This window comes from Hypomesus nipponensis, chromosome 9 (genome assembly GCF_054491055.1).
Source record: "Hypomesus nipponensis isolate SF chromosome 9, ASM5449105v1, whole genome shotgun sequence".
In the NCBI taxonomy this organism is placed as follows: domain Eukaryota; kingdom Metazoa; phylum Chordata; class Actinopteri; order Osmeriformes; family Osmeridae; genus Hypomesus; species Hypomesus nipponensis.
In genome coordinates this window covers 11,546,596-11,569,217 of record NC_140369.1, presented here as the reverse complement: position 1 = coordinate 11,569,217, position 22,622 = coordinate 11,546,596, and the positions used below count along the sequence as shown (strand labels likewise).

The 22,622-nt window shown below is 39.7% G+C and overlaps 1 protein-coding gene across 1 annotated transcript; it reads right to left on the bottom strand.

Moving 5' to 3' along the window:
* Nucleotides 1-6,300: 6,300 nt before the first annotated feature.
* On the bottom strand, nt 6,301-21,314 carry hdac11 (histone deacetylase 11). Its single transcript, XM_084705417.1, has 11 exons — nt 21,045-21,314; nt 20,602-20,652; nt 20,284-20,432; nt 19,833-19,933; nt 18,721-18,837; nt 16,172-16,214; nt 13,290-13,366; nt 13,013-13,075; nt 10,570-10,666; nt 8,649-8,827; nt 6,301-8,091 (listed from the first exon to the last, which is right to left on the bottom strand). The coding sequence occupies exons 1-11, from the start codon at nt 21,086-21,088 to the stop codon at nt 7,855-7,857; spliced, it is 1,158 nt and encodes a 385-aa protein (XP_084561543.1). The 5' UTR covers nt 21,089-21,314; the 3' UTR covers nt 6,301-7,854.
* Nucleotides 21,315-22,622: the final 1,308 nt, after the last annotated feature.

Here is a 22,622-nt window from a genome sequence, read left to right as displayed (position 1 = left end):
AAGTCCAATGAGAAGATGAATTTCAGACCTGTTTATCATCCACAATCATACAGACATACACACACACACAATGTCAGAACTGGTTTATACAACACGTGCATTAATCAGTACGCAGTAAAAGCTCCAGAAGACTGCTATCTGTGCTCGACTAAATAATGGCAAGACATTAGTCTTGTTACTTACTACTTACTTGTTACGTACTAAAATGTTACTTTGTTCAAATAATTAGCTGCTTAAATCAGAGAGAATTAAAGTTTGGCCTCTATGTCAAAACAACAACCTGGCTGGTTTAAAGTAGATCAACTCCCTTGACATTTGTGTTGTGTTTGAGCTCTAGATTATGCAGCAGGCCGTGCTTGTGCTGTGTGTCTTCATGAAAGTGGCCAGGGTCCTCCTGGGGCTGGCCAATGCTGATAAAGGTGTGTTTTAGGCCAGTCAGAGACTTTTTGATCAGGGTTAGGATGATTCAAACTTCAGACCACTCCCTCGGGCCTCTCTCTCTTTCTCTCCTTCTCTCTTTCTCTAGAGTAGTGACTCCCAGAGTCCCAGCTCTCTCTGGGACGACAGATGCCTCCGTCTGTCTCGTCAGCTCATCAGAATGCTACTGTTTCCCACATGATAACACCAGCAACTATCTGCACAAAAAATGCTGATGTCCCCACACTCGCCACACGTTAAGTGCTTTGCCTAGAAACAGCTTGATTGCCTGGGTTGGGAAACTCGTGTTTTTGATGAAAATTGCAGCAAATGCATCCAGGGAAAGTCTGTCAAGGCCTTTTCATTTCATTTACACAGACATACAACAATGTCTGTTTTTCTCATACCGTATGTTGCCTTTTGTTCATGGCATTACAAACCCAACTACTACAATCATTCTGACTGGTTCTACTTTCTGATGGTGAAAAAAGCCATTACATATGAGGGGGATCATGATTGTGTCTAAATGGTCCTTATACCTTCATTCTGTACCACAACTACAGTTTGTGACGCATAGCCATTGAGTCCACTTTATTTAAATGCTATTGGCAGACTCAGAGGAACACTTCACTATTATTTCAATCAGCAGCATAATCATCTGCAAAATGTGTATAATTTACATTGGGAATCAAAATACATATTGGGTGTGGATGAAGGAATGGCTGCAGATTGGAGCATACCAGCTGGTCTCACCCATCTAGTCACTCTCTTAAATCCAGCAAAATGATCTCCCCTTTTGCCATACAACCTTAAAATGTGATCTCTCTTCAGATCAACTCAATATTATAGCAGATATAAGCTCAATTTTAATGCTTGAAATTATGCTCTGCATGAGGTCATTTATATACTTTGACATACTGTAGCTCCAATTCATCTAGCCTCAGTTTAAGGTTTCTGTTTTGTCTTGCCAAGAATTCCTGCCTGGTATTAGAGAACATCTTCCAGACAGGGGGAGGTTGAAGGCAGCTGACCCATGCTTGGGCAGGAGGGAGACTGGAGAGATAGCAGCAACATCTGGATTAGTTTGGCTCATCTCTCGATGTGGCTAGATCACCAAGGACAGAAATCACTGGTATATCCTCTACACATGTTTCTGTGAAAACACTCAAATTAAAGATCCAATATGGAGGTCATATAAAGATACAAATGCAGGTAAAATACATTTGAGTCTTAAGATTTTGTATGAGAATGGACCAAGCTAATTTTGTGATATTATATTAAGGTGTATTGTACAGCATGTGCCATTATTTTAACTGCCATGTGTGCCTTTACATATACAGTTTCACATGACCACCAGACTGCATGGATACATGCATACACCCTCACTGTACAGTGCGAAAAACAAAACAAAAATATGAACATCAGTTCATTAGTCAGGTGGTTTTCTACAATCTAAAATGTCAGAAATCCCAAGACTGATAATGTGAAACATATCTTGTAAATAAACATCTAACAAATCATCCTGTAAAGAAATGCTGTTTTCCTGCTTGTTACTGCCCTGACTGAATGTAGATGCTTTGGTGTGGATGGTGGTTGTTTTTGAGGGGAACTCAGCCAGTTGTATCTGAGGTGAATGAATAAAAACCTTTGGTCTCTGTTTGTATCCTGTTTGTATCCGGTCGATCAAACAGGTCCTGGCATATGCCTTCTTTGTTGTCTACACAGCAGGCTGCCAATATCCAAGAGGAAGACTTTTCATGGGTCAGGTAATCAACATGTGGGACTTCAGTACTGTTTATGACCTCCAAAATGTCTTTCTTTCTCCTTTAAATGAACAATAAAGAACGTCTATCAATCAAATACAAAAAATAAAATCTGTTTGTTTTGTTCCTATTTTACAATAAGAATGGAAATACTTATTTTCTTTGAAGATACAATCCTTTCTTTGTATGTGTGTCAACATGATGGATTATTATTTGGTTTCCTTTCAAGGGCGGGCATATGTCTCAATGGTTGAAGAAGATGTAACGTGTGATCTGTCAGCTCCTCTGTGGTTCTGTACCTCTGTCTACGGCCCTGTGGTTCTGTACCTCTGTCTACGGCCCTGTGGTTCTGTACCTCTGTCTACGGCCCTGTGGTTCTGTACCTCTGTCTATGGCCCTGTGGTTCTGTACCTCTGTCTACGGCCCTGTGGTTCTGTACCTCTGTCTACGGCCCTGTGGTTCTGTACCTCTGTCTACGGCCCTGTGGTTCTGTACCTCTGTACATCACACGTGAAGAAAATAAAACAAAGATTCATGTTGTGCACATTAAAGCACTCATCAAAATCAAAATACCATATAAACAAGGGACTGTAATTTACTCATAGCATGTACTATATGTGCTGAAAATATTATAAACTATAGAGAGATACAATTCCAATATCAAACATGATAAATCAAAAGGAGGAGTTTTAACTCTGCAAAATTTATCCATACACTGATTATATCATTTGGCCCAAATGTTGTGTGCGTTTATTGCTGATGCTTTCACTGGCCACCTGCTGGTTGGAGGGCTATATTACAACTATAATTGATAATCCATGGCCATCTGTGACCAAACCGGACAACTAGAGAAGCAGCCAATCAGCATCACTGGGAGTCATTCTGGGGCAATCAGACCATCGCTATACCCAAAGCATTAAGGATCAGCCGAACCTGCAATGCATTTAGTTACATGTTTTTATGGATAAAAATGTCAGGCCTTGTAAAATGTATTTTCACTTTCTTGACAACCACGCATGACATTTTGAAAGCAATTGACAGCAGGAGAGCACAACATTACCATGGATAATTCAGAATTGAATCATTGAGAGGGATATGTCAACAAATCATTTCTGATTGTTGCTGCTGGTTTTTGAACATACTGCACATGAGATATATGTGCAGTATTAAGATATATGTGCAGTATTAAGATATATGTGCAATATTAAGATATATGTGCAGTATTAAAAGCAGTGATGCCATCTGCAAGAAGGAAGCTGCTGTTGTTGGGTGTTGTCAGGAGTTGTAATGTTTGGCAGGGCAATAATGTGATCTCATTGTTTTTGACTCATGGCGTAGGTCACTTTTGGAACAGACAGTTTGGAGCAGAGCCTCCTTTAATCAAGCTGCAGGACTCCCTTTGACCCTAGACCCTGGACAGACCAGCAGGATTCAACAGGACCATGTATGTGTCGAGCAGTCTTTGCAAGTGGCACAGTAATCAGAGAGAAATGCATATAAAGTAGAACAAAAGGCCAAACTCTTTGGGGTCTTGCACAATGTGAAATGGTTTGGTAACCAAGTTCTTTTTGTGTGTGAAGGTCAGTTTTGAGCAGCTGTTTCTCTATGTACAAACAAAAGCAGCCACATTTTTCAAAGAGTATCCCACTAAGGAAGGGAACTTCTGCAAATAGTGAGAGAGACCACTTAAAAAACGCTTAATATTCTCTTTGCAATGCAGGGGAGCTGATTCATAATCCATCACACGTCTTGGACCCCTTTTGTTGCAAGGCATACATAAAATGGGATTGGAGAAACAAAACAACTGCAGATAAATCTCCATTAGTCACTCCAGGAGAAGCCAGCGGGAGGTCTGTCTGACACACCATCAGTCTCAACTCACACAGAGGAAGTCATATTTGTCAGCACAAACACACATTCTGAAAGCAGCAGACCTCCTTTAAATCCTTTCAATTAGATGTTGAGAGCGGTAAGTGTTTGCTTCTTGTTGAACATAGTAGTAAACACAGGTCTACAACACTTCAACACCACAGCTGTCACTGTAGTGTCAGACGAGTGTAGCTGAACTTCCCTACGTCAAACAGAACGGTTCCCTGATCTCTGCCTCACAGTGCCTATATCATTTGCTCCTGACGCTTCTACTTTGGAAAATCTGTTTGTGAGTAAGCGTTTGGTTTGGATCACGGCAGGTATACGTCAGTCTGTGAGCCTCTGTCACTGCTGTAAATTCACTGTGACAGGAATTTTAATAACATCTCCTCCGGTCCAACTTCCAGGGCTCGTGACTTCCCGCGCAGCACAGGTGCCACTTATGGGAGGTAATGGGGCTGTCTGCTGGGACCCGATGAGGCTGGCTCCGGTCCCACTCAGATGAGTGAGTGATGGAGAGTCAGTTAGAATCTGGTCCAACATCACTCTGTGACTTTAATATTTGACTGGGAACGAAAAATGGTAAGAGTCTGAGAGAATGTCTGGCCAAAGTTGGGTCAACAGCTTCCTTAATGAGGCCATTTCAAGCAAAAATAAAGTGATTTTCCAACGTTACAAAACGTATGTTTGGCCTGGGTTCAAACACAGAAATATTCCACACAGAAGTGGTTGTAGAAGGACTGAGTTATTGGGAAAGAGGCAACTTTATGCACTCTTTTACAGTAAAATGTACCCTTTTACAGTAGAAAACATTTATACTGTACAACTACAAACACGAGTCTACTTTTTTTGCACTCTTTGACTTCATATAACTGTATTCTGGATGTTTTAAGGATGTTATTGCTGCTTCTGACATTTTTCACACATGACCAAAACTGTTTATAGATCACTCATTTGAGTGACAATCCTGTAATAAATTGCTCACTCATCAGTCATTCAGTCCTCAAGAAATGTCCCCAGGAAAATTCCCATAACATGGAAGGAACTAAACATCCTCTTGACTCGAGATCTTATCTAGACATTCTATTGAGTTAAGTTCCCTTCATGGCTGCAGGCTGAGTTTAAGCACCTAAGCAAACTCTAATACCTTCGTCTGATCCCATTTCCATCTATATTACAGTGGCATGCATTTTGGTACTCTTACTCTGGGGGAGAAGTAACAAGCACTTGAGGCCCCAAATTGTTTTCTTAATGATGTCAGGGCAGAAGAGGGTGGCACAGGAATTTTGTGGAGCCATGGCTATATGGCAAAGGTGATGGTAGGATTGAATAGGGGTCACATGATGAATCCCAAAATAAACATGTCAGATTGTGGCATGATGAAGGGGTGTCTGAGAGTAAACCTTTTCAAAGTGAAAACCATTAAAAGCACATTAAAGGCATTACCTCAGGCTCTATAAAAAGAATCATTATTGAACACAGTGTCTCAAGTTAGCTGCCAGTAATGACGTTGGTGTAAAAGTGGAACAGCATGGAGCGGCAATAAAATGTGTTTCAATCCTTTTGTAGTTTTTCAATGGCCAGCTTGTAGGAAGTACAGGTGCTTAGATGTTTATAGCTGTCTCACAAAGACACCACTGGGAGAACTCCATGACATCCAGTGGGTGGAGCTGCATTAAAATGCATCATTGTTTAAGCATATTTGTTCAGAATATAACTTTAGACAACAAAAAGTTGATTTGTTAGGATTTATGACATGTTATCATTTGTGCCATTTGTAATTTTGTCATAGGAGTACAATGACAATTTCTAAATCTTAAATGGACAATATGTTTTGGGTCTGTTTCATTTCATTTCCAAGATGCAGACAAATAACTCATTAGGTTGGTATTTAGATATGTACTCCGTATGAACTACCTATAGGTGCTATTTAGAGTTTTAACTAAATATAGAGATGATGAGCACACTTCTTAAAGGAGGCTTGAAATGAGCAATGACATTGTTTGTCTGATTAGTAATCCATCTAACAATATCCAAAACTGAGAAAGTGTACATTTCATGTTTTATGACATGTCCTTCTAATACAGGCTCCCTTCTCTGCCTTTCTTTACGCCTCTCATTGGTCGCGATTGACATTAATGTCGGATACCACATATCCAATACCTATAAAATCCTTACAGGCGTGACTGTTTACACTTCCTATTCCGTAACAATAAAGCAATTTACATAAAAATTATCTCAGGGATGTTATTCCATAACTTAGTTTATTGTCCATGTCATCATACGACTCTCAAACCATAGTACCAGCATTACCACATTTGGTCAATGATTTCCTTTTTGAACCCTTGACATTAACATTTGTCTCCTTTGGAAAACCTTCATGAACACTTCTCACGCTCAACTCAAGCATCTGGTACTCAAGAGGAAGATCAAAATGGGCCTGTGATTTCACTCCGTTTGTGAAGGATTGGTGCAGTCACTGTGTGTGTGGAAGCAACAAAGCAAGAGCCAAAATCTCTAATGGGTAGAATAACATTTTCACTTGAGCTAACCCTGAATCTGTGCTAGTACCTTTACCTTGTAATCAAGGCATGTTTTTTTTTGTCTAATTAATACATGAAAATGTAATTGACTTGACCTCAACAGAGTTGAAGAAACAGAAGAGCCGACCAGACAGTGTTATCTTAGGGCTCGACAGTGCAGTGAGAATCTCTAGCTCTCTGTGAAGTGCTCACTCTGGAAAATAGTTCCAGGTGCTCAATTATTCAACCTGTGGATACGTCAGTCAACCCCCTATCATTTATACAACTCCAGGGACATCTGCTCACAACCATGAGTGAACATGGCAAAAAGTAAAATACTAATTAAAGTTTGCATTGATGGTACAAAATTCACAGAATGGAGAAGGTACAGGCTTGTTCATCACCATTTTCATCTCAAGATAACAGAACCATTACAATCTCTTTTTTTAAACAATACGGCATTTTTATGAGAAGATTAAAAACTAAGAACAAGAACAACAATTGTATTTCGTTTCAGGTCCCATTGGAAAGGTCTTAGTCGTATCCTATTACATTGTCATAGGAGAGGCTCATATGAAACACAACAGGTGCAGCTACAGTAGAGATACTAGTAAACTGCTAAGTGCAAATGTATTTAAGGTTCATTAATCAAACACCATTGTCATTAGAAACACAAAATCAGTGATTAAAGACAGAAACATTAGTCATCCCTTAAATTTCCACTCACTCGTGTAATTACCTTGCTTTTAGACGGACTTGAATCAGGTAAGAAAATAATGAACTAAAGAAAATAAATCAAGTATACTGGTATAAATGTTGGGATACAGAGGATTACAATATGAAATCTTTCATTACTGTTCTGGTAATCTGATTTCATGGCATTTCTGGAATGTTGACTTTCTTTGAAATGAAACAAAAAACTAATTATTCTCTCATTATGAAATATTTATGAACCGTCAATATTGGGAAAAAGTCTAAATATCTGTACAGAAGTCATTATTCCCTTTGAATCCCTTTGCCAACTCATGCAAAATTGAAAGACCATCCACTAAAATTATTTCTGTTGTTGTTCTGTATGTGCAACAGGCAATGTGTAAACCCCCTCATATATATCCAATGAATCCCACTGTAGTGAAATATTAACAGGTTTAGTATCAACATAACGATGCACTGTCCCAGCCTGATATGGTAGCCCAACACTCTTGTCCTTTGTATCTGCACATCAAGTAAGTATATACAATGAAACTACTGCAGTCACAGATGTAAACCAGAATCAGACGCATTCAGATGGCATTGAGTGCTGACCCAGCAGACATGTGGGTAAAACTTAGTGGTCCTATCCCCTCTGCCAGCCCCGTCCCCTGGTCATCCCCTATGAGGCCCTGGCGCTGCAGGTTGAGTATGGAGTCAGCAATTATGCGGGCTGTCTTCTTCTGGTATCCCCCTGACGTCACCATGAGAATGGGAATGCCTCGTCTCCTAGCTGCCCTGAAAACAATCTCATCCCTCTTTACTATCCCCTGAAGAGAGGAGAGAAGAGGGGAGATAAGAGGTCTGTCAGTCTTTTCATGATCAATGATGGAAACCAGCTTGTCTAAATCTTGCAGGGCAGCTAATGTGATGTTTACATCTGTGTTGTGTGTTTATGTCCCCTAAAGACTTTGGCTGATCTTTCATGAATTCATGAGAGGGAGCAAAACAGAGAGGAGCCTGGGAGCAAAAGACAGATATTCTGTTCCTCTAGGGACTGGGTGGGATCTCATCTGTCATGATGAAATAAAGTCATGGGGCTGGTTCCTATCCAAAAATTGGGAGTGCACATTTTTCACAGATGAATAGCTTCTGGTCATTGTTACATCAGACAGAAAATAAAAGACAATAATTTCACTACTAAAATCTATTTCGGATGTTCACATGAAGTCCACTGTGGCTTCCAAATATATTGTTGACTTTTTATCTAAACCTTTATTGTTTACATTAAAATAATATCAAGAATACAAGGCAATGATCAAAACTAAGTGATGCCTTATCTTTGCTTCTGCAGTGTCTGCAGAAGCTAATTGTAGTATTGTAGTACCTGTGCAGAAATGGCCAGACCTCCGAGGGGGTCACCATCCAGGATATCTGTCCCAGCATTGTAGATGATGATATCAGGCCGCACCTCATTGAGGGCCCCCTCAGAGTGGAGCTCCACCTTTTGGAGGTACTCAGAGTCCTCTGTCCCCCAGTCCAGCTCCACCTTCCTCTTAATGGCCCCTGACAAGACATGGTTAGTCCTGTCCTGTCATGTCTTTTATCATGCACTTTTACTCACAGTAATACTGTTGGATAATGCAATAAACTATCCTGGCTTCCAGCCCAACTTAGCCCCGCCCACAACAACAATTTGGTCGGGAAGTTGGGTCTGTTGGGGTGAATTCGATTTCAACAAACAACATATTACGTTGCTATGATTGGTTGTAGGTCTATCCAATTGAGCGAAGAGGCATTTGTTTGAGTTCGGTTGAAACATGCCCCATAGTCACAGCCCAACGGAGAGTTATCAGACTCATATTCTGACTAGAATTATGAGTATGACAACGTCAGGCAATAAACAACTGAATGTCACAAAAGTTTATTGTAGTGGCTTATGCATTGCAGAAGGTGTAAAACAAAGTGAAGCTTTCTCTACAGGCTTGAAATGTAACTAGCAACATATAATTAAATCCTTAAACACATTTTAGATAAGCAAAGTGTCTATTCCCCCACTTAATTACTATATAAAGTACAGTTTATAAAATAATTATGTAGTATGTAATTTGCAAAAAAATGAAGTTAATTGGCTTTTATCTCTTCAATTCCATAATTAAGTAAAGAATGGGTAGAAACAATGCATTTGACTATCTGAATTGAAGATTATTAGCAGCTGTTTAACTGGCATTTAAGACTTTCAATTACATATGTGGACTTGTGGGAAAGCAGTGTCCACTACTATGGTGTTTTGTCTTTCAAGTTACTCAAACGCAAGATCAATTATTCTCTGCAAGAGAAAACACAAAGCAGGGGTAGGTTCTAAGGGCTTTATGATGAAAAAACTGAATTTGCATGGTTTTACGTTAACTTTGTCAAGGAGCTATATAAAACTATCTCCTATTATTCAAAGAGTACAGTAGCATGCAATTAAACTATAACATCTAAAGTTCATTTAATAAAGCCACACAACCATGACAGTGAGTTTTCTTAATGGTGAGATTAAGTCATTGTATTGTGTTCTCTGTCATCTTCACTGTACTGACAGACAAAGTGTGTTATGCTTTTATTGTTAAATGGTCTCTTAGGTGACAGATATACTGCAATTTGTGAGCTGAGGTGCTGCAGTAGTGTGGATGGATCGACATAATTTTCAACAGAATAATTAAGCATAATTAAAATGGCAGTCAGTGACATCTAGGGGCTGGAACAGGAGGAGACACCAGCTCTCCTGTTCAGAGCAACAGACTCTTCTCATCTAACTAGAAAGGCCGGAATTCTGTCTGTGTGCGTCTGTCTGTCTGTGTCTCAAGAACTGGGCACCGTATGAAGTAGACATTTTCCATGTGGATTGCTCGGACACAGGGACGTGCAGTGTCACCTCTGATTTGTTTGGATAAGGGGTTTGTAACTAAAAATATAAATATATAAACGAGTTTGCCGCCATGGAGAGCTGCACCAAGCAATGGAACCATAGATCTCACAAGTAATAACTGCATCTTGTTAGCCACCAATGCACTAGCATTTGCCGCCAGCAACAGATACCGCCAACATGCATCGCACTAATGTGCGCCGCCAACAGTATTAGTTTCATTAAAGCACAAAAGATCACTGGGTCACCTTGATAAAAAATATATATTTTTGATACTTATTCCATTTAGGTAAAATTGTATTTTGTAAGAAGTGTCATGTGTGCTTCCCTTGCACCAGAAGGGTTCCACATCCCATTGGAAATATGTAAGCGGATAAGATGTTGTGGTTTGACTCACTCTTGGCATAACCATCTCCAGGATAGATGTAGCGATTATAGACGTCCATGATGAAAACCCGTCTGTCTTCCAGGAAGTCCCTCTCATGTCCATTTCCCTGTAACACAGTGAGGAACATACGAACATAAAGCAACATAAAGTTAGGGAATAAGGATAAGAATAAGACCTGTAAACACCGGACCCATAAACTATTACTGTATGTCAGTGCCGTACGTCTTTGGTGAGCACTGGTGTACCCATTGGGGTGTACATGGAAAGGTGCATACAAATTACATGCCCATCCTATACATCATGTTACATTCCAGTGTTCACAGATTCCATTTGGAGAAATGTGTCTACCTCTGATGGCCTCTGAGAGTGAAAGGTAATATGGGACATACATATTGCTGGGATGTCCATGGGCATAGAAACTCATACCAAAGTCACAGCAACTCAATCCTTCTTTGCTTCTACCAATCCATTTGTCATCTAAAGTGTCTGGGTGCCAGGCTCAGTATTAATGCCTCAAAGACAGAAGAAATGGACCTGCTGATCCATTTGGTCCACGCCAGCCTGCAGGACTTTGAGGGATCCAGGGATGTGAAGCTCAGTACAGACATTCACATCCTCTAGATCTGAACAGATGTGTCCATAGATCTCTAATCAGACTGCTGAAGGCCATTCATCAAGCAGAAACAGGATTGTACAACACAGAACATCCTAAAACGGTCCTCCACATGGGAGACTCATCCATGAGAAATGACAACAGAAGACTTCCATCACTGCAATAAAATGATCAATCATTGCATAACCTGACTGTCCAGGGAGAGAGAGGGATTATCTTCAGTCAAACGTACATAGTTCTTAGTTTGGACACAGAGGAAAATTCCCTCTATTGGAATTTTGTAAAAAGGAATAAAATAAGTGTTGGTATGGTGTTTCATCAGGCATGCTTGGATATCTGCATGTGCATGTGAAGATACATGTGTACACTATGTGTCTTGAACACATGTGATGTTGCGTGAGATTCCACTCTCTTGGTGACCTTGTAATGTTTGTTAATCTTACCGGCTTGTCAGAGTTTTTACAGAAGCAATTGGTTGTCTCATTAAATGAGAAACACAATTTAGCCATAATCTGAATTCACATGTGCAGAGACAAGAGCACTCCAGAGTGTAATATGCTAGCACCTTAATTGGGATCTTCACAAACTCACCACCCCCAACACACTTCCTCCTTCCCTAAACTGTGCTGAGGGGGCATTTCAGGTAAATTTTTATGCCGTCAAGCAGATTTGGTCTTTTGTTTTCTGGACAGCCTTCATGAATTATTTACTGCATGAGTATTGATTGGATCCCTCGCATAAGTCAATAGTTAGAAACGATCATTAGGATCAAGCCATGCTTCAAAATGAATAAAGCTGTACTTTGGAAATTTGCCATGAACCTTGGCAACCTTGAACCACTGTCAATGTTAACAATCTTTGCAAGACTAATTGGTTGTGGATATGAGTCATCTTAAATACCCCACAAGTCAGACAGAAATATGCTAATAAGGCCTCCTAAAATGTCAACAAAAATGCTGGGCTGGAAAATCGTTAATAAGAACAGACTATTTATATAGCAACAAGATGAAGACACAGTGGTCCTTGAGTTAGCATATTACTGATGACAATACTGAACTGACTATCTCCACAGGGTCAGATAGGCCCTCTGAGATATTGTATTGACATTGAATACAGGGACGATTCCAAACCGGTACTTTAGAACAGACCTCTTCCAATCCAGAACGTTTTTACTTTACCACAGTCCTTCTGTGTGCTCATTGCACCAGGGAATGATGTGCCTGCTGTCTGGTTTGTGACTGCTAGTTATGTAGCCATGCTCTGTGTGCTCATTGCCTATTTGGTGGGTTGTTCTGATCTCATCCAGTCCCACACACACACACACACACACATACAAACACACACACACAATGTGACTTTGCCAGAGTGGTGGAGCAGTACAAGTACTGAAGCTTGGAGGCAAAAACATTGACTTTCATCTTGCCCTACTATGGAAAAAAGTTACACTCTTTGAGAAAAAAGTCAGTTTGAGCCCAATTTTCTCTTCTTAACTATGCGATATTGTGAAGTAGTCCTGAATATAAGACCATGGTTGAGGTAGAGTATATTCACAACTCAGAATAACATTTATCAGCTTTTACATTAGAAACTACAAACGTCTAGGTAGAAATTATATTTGTGATCAAAAGCTGCATACAGAAAATAATTCATTTGATGATCTTAACCCTTTTAACAAAGCTGATTTTCACAGCCTAGTAACTAAGTGTAAGAAAGTAAACTCTTGCTTGGAGCCAGTTCTGTGTTCTCATGGAGCAGCGCACTAAAATAGATGGTCTAGTCATCCTTTTCTGAAGAAGCAAGGATGTATTGACAGTCAGATAAGAAATAACTATGGCTCACCTGATGAGCATCCAGATCGATGATGGTGGCCATGGAAATACCCTCCACTCTCTCAAACAGAAACTGAGATATGAAAAGACCAGAAAAAAACATTCAGAATGAATTGTACCTGTTTTATTTGTAGATCAATGTAATTTCAATACTGGATAAGGTCTATTGCAAATCATAATTTCACCTCACACAGTACATTTGACACATTTCAGCATTCAGCCTTGATGCATTTTTAACAACTAGACTAGAACTTGACATAAAAGGACCTGCTCCCCTTTCACAGTACCTTTATCGCTAGTGTGACGTCTGCGTAGGCACAGAAGCCCCCTCCCTTGTCACTGGAGCAGTGATGGAAGCCCCCGCCTTGAACAAAAGGCAAAGCTTAGTGCCAGGGACATTAAACAGCCACTGCACTGTGTATTGCACACTTCTATTGTTTAAAACAACCATAATTTGCTTTTTTTTATTTGAAAACTTTTGAAAATAGGTGTCCTATGGAAGAACAGTATATTGTTAGTCTAATGCTCAAGAGTACCGTATAATGCTCAAGAGTACAGTCTAAAGATCCAGTAAAATGAAAATAATTTGATATCTTGCTCACAAAATGTATGTTTTCCCGCCATTTTATTTATGTCAGTGAGACCGGCTCCACCATGTGTTGAATAATTGAATCATTTTGGAATTTGGCTGGTCCCTATAACCAATAACGTGTCGACAGTACAAACGGGGGTTGTGTGAAAAAAAGTGAGTGCAGAGACTGAGACAACCTAACTCAAAAGGCTGCGATGGAAGTTCACCTACGTAGAGATAAAACAATATAAGATTTATGAAGACACTCGTCATCCCCCATGGATTGTAACTAGAACTGTGTGTGAGGATTTAGCAGTGACTGTCAGTGCATCTTCGTCTGGGGGCTCGAGAACACTTCAGCAATGCAGGCCAGGTTCAAATTGGAGGGATTGAGGCAGGAACCTCTCAGGTATGAGCTGTATCCAAAATATATTTCCTATATTGTAAAACTTCTGTTGATATGACACTCGTAGTTGAAACCACCAATAATTGTGTAAAGTCTTCAGTTAAATACATGTATGGAAATAATGTATCTTAGTAATTAATACACTTCAGATCAAATAAATGTGATTTATTATTTCCCATAGGCGCTTTGGTCTCGCCCTACAAGTCCAGAAGAATGGGTTTGACACGGACAAATTTGCATGCATGACCAATGGCGAACCTCTGTCCCATAACATGCCAACATTCTTTTCTGCTATGACGTCTATGGGCATTCACTTCCCAATTAGGAAACATCATTTTGGCCAAAGTGTCTCTATTTCCCTGGGCTGTGGGTGTGATACCCCGTTTTTTTGCCATAAAAGAATCTTGCTCTCCATCACATTGCCAACTGTCCTATAGAATCTACTTGTAATATACAGTACAAGTGTGTATCATATAGCAACATTGAGAAGGCATACAAATGTTTACTTTTTTTCTCTATACTTCCTGTCTAAATGTACTATGCCTATATGCCACTCTGTGTAAAACCAAACGTCTCTGGAAGAGGGGATCCCTCACTATATTGCTTCTCCCAAGGTTCCATACATTACGTTTTTGTCCTTCCTTGTCTTCCTTGAGGTTTAGAGGCACAGATGTATGGGCATAGGATTTGATTTGTGCAGAACACAACATTTCATGAAGGAAGCACTATAGTTTTGATGACTGTATTGTAGTCCCCAATCGGAAAGGCATTTTCATGCCCCCAATTCTTTCTATTACAACTAGGGACATTGACAGCATTGAATGCATGCTTGATGTCTCGAAAAGGTGGGGACTAATACTGTGTGATGAAACAGGTCTTTACTGGACCACTGTCTCCTATCCGCCACCCATCCATAGCTTCACCCTTGAAGGCAGAAGCTAATTTTGTAATATAAAAGAATCATGTGCCCATCTGGGGTAAATGCATACAGTAGACTTGAGTAACATGAACATAATAGAATCCCTTGATCTATGAATACATTTTATTGAATGACTGATCACTGGTATTTATACAAATTGTGGTTTTGGAAAATTGCGTAGTGTAAGAAATTGCTGATTAGGAGATCATTTGGGAGGAGGGAAAACGCTGTTCACGTGCAGCGCTCCTTCTACCAACACACCCATTACCAGCCCCGCCTACTCGATGGCAAACTTTGCTGAATCTATTCAAAACGCAGCTGAAGTGGCAAGACAAATATCAAATGCCCGGAGGCTGGAGCGATACCCATGAGAAGTTTGCATGACTAAAGAGCGGCAGCATGGTCACACCCAAAGTGACTTCTGGGTCTTTAGGGACAGTGATTATGAAGTGGCCTTTAAATTGGAGTCATTCATATGTATTCAGGTTAGAGCTACAGTCCTCTTTGCCCGTCTGTGGTAAAGCTAATTAAATAGTTTTGTGGAGCTGCATCTACTAATAAGAGATTGGGGGGAACTTGATTATCATACAATTTTCAGCAGCATAAAATAACCCACCAAAATGATCCTTTAGACATTATTCATCCACCTACAGTATATCCTTACTACTCACAAGTAGGCAAAAATCCATACATATTCGTTATGCTTTTAAAACACCTTCAGTTCTCTATTAAAATTGTGTTTATTGATGCAGAACAACAAGACTATTTTCCTGATTCATCAACAGAGTTTTAAGTGGCTGAGTAAGCAAGAGCTGCAGAAAAATGTCTGATGATGCAATTTCCTCTCCCAGTTGACACAAATCTGAAATAACTAACCTTGGTTAGTCAAAGACCTCCTGCTAATCACAACGAGATAAACCCATTTGACTTTAGATGGTTGTGTAGAAGAGAGACAAAGCCAGAAGCCCTTCTCTCCTGCCATTCTTCACACAGTCTCTGAAGTGACTGGTAGCCCTTTTAGTTACCTTCGTCCAATAAAGTGCCATATTCAATTATAAGACAAGTAATTTGGCATTCATTTTAAAAAGAAAAATGCCTTTATTACAAAGTTGGGAAGCATTAGATTTAATGTCACGGTGTAGTCAATGAACTGATAGAATACAGTGGGTATCCCAGTCCCCACATTAGAGGCTTCCCACTCGGGTGCACACAGATTGATTGTCTAATTACAGGTCTGGTCCGTCTATGAAAGAATTAATGAAATTGAACTTACCTACATTTATTGCCCATCCTCGGTCGATGGCCAGCTTTCCTGCCTGGAGAAAAGACAATATTTCTCTTCATTGCTTAGACAAACAGAAATATACATTGCTTCAATATTCTCACTCATGTTAGTCACGTCCTCTCATATAATAACATTAATCTTTAAATGGGATATCGAAGTATTTGTAGTGTAGTGTGTTGGTGCTCAGAGGATGTGCTTGATGTCATGACCTAATCTTAGAGAGCAAAACATGTAAAAAGCAGAGAGCAACTCTTCAGATCAGCACAGGTGGAGCAGTTCCTCCTTGACAATTACATCAAGCCTAATAATGAGTTTAGATACACTCTACACAACAATGGCTTATCCCAAGACTACAGGACTGCTTGGCTTTTACCACTCAGGTTCTGGCTTAATCCCCTGACTGTGATCCGTGTGTGGCTCTGCATGAGCAGCATGTTATCTAATCACAGTTGATGCCAAGTAATCATGTCTTTGGGACATATCTCTTTGGAACTACTTTAAATGCTTCGAACCAGTCATTTAGAATAAATCATTCTTGATCATAACAAATCAACTGTATGTTTTAAAATGTCTTTCTTAGGAATCTTGTGGATGCAGTGGAACCATCTAGCGGTAGTGCTAAAACACCATGCAAACCCCCCAAAGACAAGCAACAGAATAAAGTATATAAAAAGCCATACTGTTAGATGCTCCATAGCAGCTATTCATTTCACAGATGAAGCCTTTCTTTAGATTAAAATAGAGAGCTGAGAAGTTGCTCCCAGTGGCACTCAGTTTACAGGAACCCTGAAGGCAGGAGACGAGAGTTGAGAGGGCTGTGTGTAAAAGTCAATATGTCTCGCTGATGGAAAAGTAATAACACATATTAGCATGTATGCACGCACACTGCCTGGGTTGTGCCACTCAACCCTACCTAGGGAGAAAGACACTCACTCTAGTCAAAGGCGCAAGCACTTTTTTTTACTGACTGTATTACATTATTTTCCTGGAAGACTGAATTATACTTAACTCAAACTTTGCTTGAATCATAGGTTTCAAGGATTTACATGGCACTCGTGTTGTGTAATCCTACCGATTGGGAAGCAAATGAAAGAAATGCCGTAATCATATTTTTTTATCATACATAAAGTATATCAAAAGATTGGGCTGACACTAATGGTTTCATGTACGTAAACTACATTTCATCCACAGGTCCTCACTGTTTCTAGTTTGTTAAAGCTGACTCCATAATGACCTTTTTCCATTATTTGCCAGAGACACATCTCACATGTTCTGCTGAATATGCCGTAACCAGTACTACCAGAATATCCCCAATCATGGGTGTGATGCTGCAGCAAGAGAGAAAAAACTGAGAAAGCTCATCTCCATCACATTGACTACATGAGTAGGCTTTGCGATTGCTTGTGATAACGCAGAACTATCAGCAATTGGTGAATTGGATTTTGTTGGAACGGAAGTGCCAACCAAACCATAACTTGAGTTACAAGTAATATTGACAGCGCAACCAGTCTTGATCTCATCGCAAGTGTGTAATTAATAGAAAACTTAATATCAATACAAAACATTATATTAATATAAAACAGAAAATGAATACAATTACCAAATAACAAGGAGCAGAAACTCAGTAGAACTACACTTTTATCTCCTAAGCAAGAGGGGTACAAAGTAATTTGTGCTCATAGAGTTATTTGAAATGAGTACTTTTCCTCTGTGGTTTTGCTACCTGTACTGTTAAATCCCTGGGAGTGCCTTTATCCCAGATGTTCAGAACCATGAAAGCAGCTTGCTCTTCCCAAGGTTATGCTATCTCCCTCAGGTGTGGGCCCCAAATTAAGCTTGGCACCGTGTCCCTAAAAATACTGGCATTTTCATAAAACATCAAGTAGAATGAATTTTGCCAACATGGCTAAAGCTAATACTGTTTTAAAAAGGTAGCATTGGGTAGCTAAACTATTTCAGGAGATTATATGTAGAGTAGAATAGTACTGACTATTATGACTTCTATACACAATTCTGGAACAACTTGTCCTGGACAAGACAGGCACCACAACAACATAATCTTAAACCAATAGTCTCCAATATGGGAGATTAATCATGGTACAACTCCTTTAATCTAAATATTACAGAGCTCACCACCTCTTTAAAGGCATGAGTTCGATAATGTATTGCTGAAGAATTTCATAGCATAAATGTTTTTTATTATTACAAGTTTTAAGAAAGGTTAAAGAGTGTTTGGCAACACTTCCTACGAATGCTTTCTATAATAAATAGTAGAGACATGTACAAGGCCCTGCAAGGTACTTATGAGCCTCTTATGCTCTACTCAACGTTCTAGAGTGAGTCATGAGGAGCTAAGGTGTCATCCTGAATACTGGATAACTCAAATAGCTTCTCTGAGAAAAACAGCCCTTTTCACTAGAAAGCAATATATTTTTACGAGTGAATGTGTTTCTAATGCATTTTAAAGTGATTTATGATAGGAAGTGTTACTTCATTAATCTATGGTATATCTTTTTTTGATTCTATGCAAATCCTACCATTATTGTCCCTCCTGTCTGTGTCCGCAGAGGTCTCAGCACCTTCCTTTGCACCAAGAAATTAGGCAGGAACAGGAGTGGAGGGATCTCTGTGATGGTTGCCACTACTAGTGACCACTAAAATGCAAACAAAACCCCATAAATATGAAAGAGTTCACACCTTTCCAAAATGAATGGCCGTTATACAGTAGATTGCCACCAGCTGACAGTAAAACATATAATAACATACACTATGGGGAAATTAATTATGATGGATACTGTACATCTGGTTTTGAATATGGTGACTATTTTAGAAGGACTCTGGTGGCAAAATCATATTATCATGTCATGTCTCCCATCTCAAATATGATGCAAAGAAATATACAATCATTGCATTCTTTCACAGCAGAATACTGAGGTACCTCTCTTGGGCTCTCCAAGATCTGTATGGTTCTGCATGCATTAAAAGAAGAGAGAATAAATACATAGGTATTCTAGGACACAACTTCCTAAATATCAGTCGGTGGCATCCCTACATTCCTCTTTACGTACTTATGAGAGACTAGAGATGCTCAGCAGAAATAACTGATTAGGTTCTGCTTTCAATTTCTTATGCATTTCAACAATGATGCCTCCTCCACTGTGTCTGCCCCATCCAACCAAGCAACTCATTTGGGGTATTATTCATGGAGGCCGCTGAGAGAACTGAGAACTGCTCAACATACTGTGACCTGATTGATTTGGATGTGAATCAAGGCCCCCATGGGATAATCTGGTGCATTCTAATTGTGTACTCACTCTGTCCATCACTGCTTGAATAACAATATGGTAAAGGCTAGGGAAAGCACAATGAAGCCCTTTTAAAATCAAATAAAAAACTTAACTGGATTTCACGATGTACACATGAAGCATTAACCTTAATTCTTGTTCCCCAGAGGACCCTTAAACATAAAGCCTCAGGTCAATTCATCTGTTTATGATCCTTAAGCTCTGTTCCTGATTCTTCATTAGTGCCTTCCAGTGTGTGATGGAAAAAGGAGGAGGAGGGAACGGACATGTGGAGGAAGGAGAAAGGGATAACTGGGATTGGTGCCCAATGCCATGGTAAGATACAGAACAGCTACCTATAGTACCTTTAGTTTTCTGAGATATTGTTTGGTGTGAACTACGAGCAGGTCCTCGTCAGTAGCTTCACGGGCCTCTACTAGGTTCCCCTCAGTGATGAACTGCTCCTCTGAGAGGAAAAAGCATGTCACATGTCACATAACACAGTGTTGAAAAGTGCAAAAAGGACAGTAGACTATGTTGACAACGAGTTCACGTAAAGTCCTGCCAGAGAAACATTCATTCCTTCAGCTAAAAGGCAGGACAGCTTTGTGTATAATACCTGCAGAGGCTCCCTGAGGGAGTTCAACACTCTAATTATATCTGCTTCGCTGCTCAGATTCTCTCCTCTCAAGGAGCCTTTCCCACACCTTGACTCACTCCTCTCTAAGAGGAGATTGGAGTCATCCATAAATTATACTATGCCCTGCTCAAGAACACTTGACTTGTGGTCTGCCATGGTACATTTGTTGTGCCTACCTTTCAAAAAGTGAATGACTTTTCCCCACTTGCCAGCATCAAAGGGATGGAGTTTTTCAAGACCCATAAAGGTGATGTTGTAATCTGGAGAGTAAACTATGGGCATACACGTTGAAGGGACCTCAATGTACAGCTCAGTGCGGTGAAGGCTGAAAAAGCAAGTATGAACATTTCAAATTATTACGGTGCGTGTAATTATTGGAATACCAATTATGGGGATTTTTAGGACCTGCAATAATGACTGATTGTGAATAAAAAGCATTTTAATTAAAGGGTTATAACAACTTTTTCCAACCTCATTGATGTCATTAAACTTACCACTTTTCAGCTTCATTGTCTTCTTTTTGAGACATCTTTCCATGCTGTGTACTATTATTTAAAATAAAAATTAAATTGAAAAGGCCAGTTTTTTATTAGCATTTGCATGCATGCAAAAATTAAGTACTTTTGTATACTTTTGATCCATGCGAATGTTGAAATAAATCTAAAGAAAGAGACCTGCCTGATTTTATCGGACTATGATTATGCGACTGAAGAAAGTAAAAACTACATAACCCAGATGTCTTTCTCCCAGCAGCACATGCGCATTGGAATTTCTAAAGGCGTAATTCCAAAGGAAACAATTACTCTCTTTTGGTTTCGTTATCGTTATTTCACACATATATCTACATTATAAAACAATAATACGATTTTTTCTGCAGATGGGATTCAGCCAGCACTGACACAATAAACACTTTGTTAGAGCGATTAGTCAAACTCACCTGCCATAATCTCTCCTAAATCTATCGGGTAAACAAAGACTCATGCTTAAGATCTTCAAAGGTAAACTTGTAGGTGGTTAATGCGAGATAACACTTTGCATGTTGCCTTAAATATGTAGTCTGAAAACCGGGAGGCGATTTTTCTTTCACATAGACTTCCCCATCTCACGACCGCACGCACAACTGCAATCGTGTTACGTTCGCCGCGTACTGGTTGTACAGGCCCATTACATTATCATGAAGAGGATAAAACATGGTTAAATATTACATAACGACGCTAGTGCATTCTTTATGTTTTTGGTAGCTAGCTAGTATGTTCTACTTTTTGCAGAGACACGATATGAAAGCAGTTTTAAACCCATTCCTAATCCATGCAGGATAAAGGATTTGCAGTTACTCAAACTGACTAGCGCTACTCAAAATCACTGTTTCCAAATGCAATGCATATACCTTATCTGGTAAACATCAGTAGGCCTACGTAAACGTGACTGTGCAGCCCAATACTGTAATATGCAAATACAAAGCAGAGTGACGGCCAAGAAATAAATAACTTAAAAACTTGAATTATGTGAATTGCTTCTAATCCTGCCTCTTGGCGGATGCACCCAAAGGCAATATTTCTATAAATAGTTCTCCATATTGGGCTTGCGTAATAATGATGCGGCTTCGTCTGTTTCATTGATGTGCTAAAGCTGGATATCTTCCCATTGCGTGGTCAACAAATGACGAAGAAGAATAACAAATTGAGCGGATTTTAAATTGAAGGTTAAATCTTCAACACTCATTGCTCAAGACAATAGCCATACCACACACCACTTGCTGGATTTGTGTACCAAAAACCCATCCTTAGAACATCAAACAAGTATCTGAGTAGTACTACTATCCCACCGAAGAAAACACCATATGGACACAACAGTGCTGTAGCTGTAGGCTGTTTTGCAGATGGTGCTAAAGCACCTTCAAAAACGGGGACGCTTATGTGTTTCTCCCAGTTTTTCAAAACACACCATTATCTGCTGTGTATCAGCCAGAAGGAGCAATTATCTCATGCAAATGCAAAGGGGGTTATTCCTTCGAAATTGATTATTGGGATATTCTAGATATCATATTCAAATATGCTTTTCCCTTTGTGCAGCAATATTGTTCTAAATCATAAGTGCACTGGTACTTTAAGCCCCATCCAGGCAGTTTGTGTGATTTATCTTGCTGCTGTAAAATGTTTAGAATAATTCGTAAAACATTTTTGTATGTCATGTTTTATTAAAAGCAAATGTTAAAGATAAAGTTTCTAAAATGGCTATTTTTTAATAGATGCCAAAACAACTGTTTTAGTCCATCTGGCATGTAGTTCTCTGGATGCTATTCACAGAGCTAGGGAGTGATGGAGAGAATCTAGAATCAAGCTGCAACAATAGCTCTCAGTTCTTATCTGTTATGTGTTTCAGTTTGCCAGAGCCTGGCAGTAATCACTAGAAGCCCTCTCTCTTTTGTCACCCCAGATCGGCCCCTCCCTCAGGCTGTCTCTCCATACTCCGGTTCCTGTCTGTACCAACATCTGAGCTAGCCCTCCTTCATTCC

Bases quoted from the DNA above. Each gene is read 5' to 3' on its own strand.
- hdac11 (XM_084705417.1), bottom strand. From the start codon at position 21,088: ATGAGTCTTTGTTTACCCGATAGATTTAGGAGAGATTATGGCAG. The intron at 20,653-21,044 runs GTGAGTTTGACT...TTTAAATAATAG, and splicing joins TTTAGGAGAGATTATGGCAG to TACACAGCATGGAAAGATGT. The intron at 16,215-18,720 runs GTAGGATTTGCA...TCTTTTCTCCAG, and splicing joins AGACAGGAGGGACAATAATG to GCAGGAAAGCTGGCCATCGA.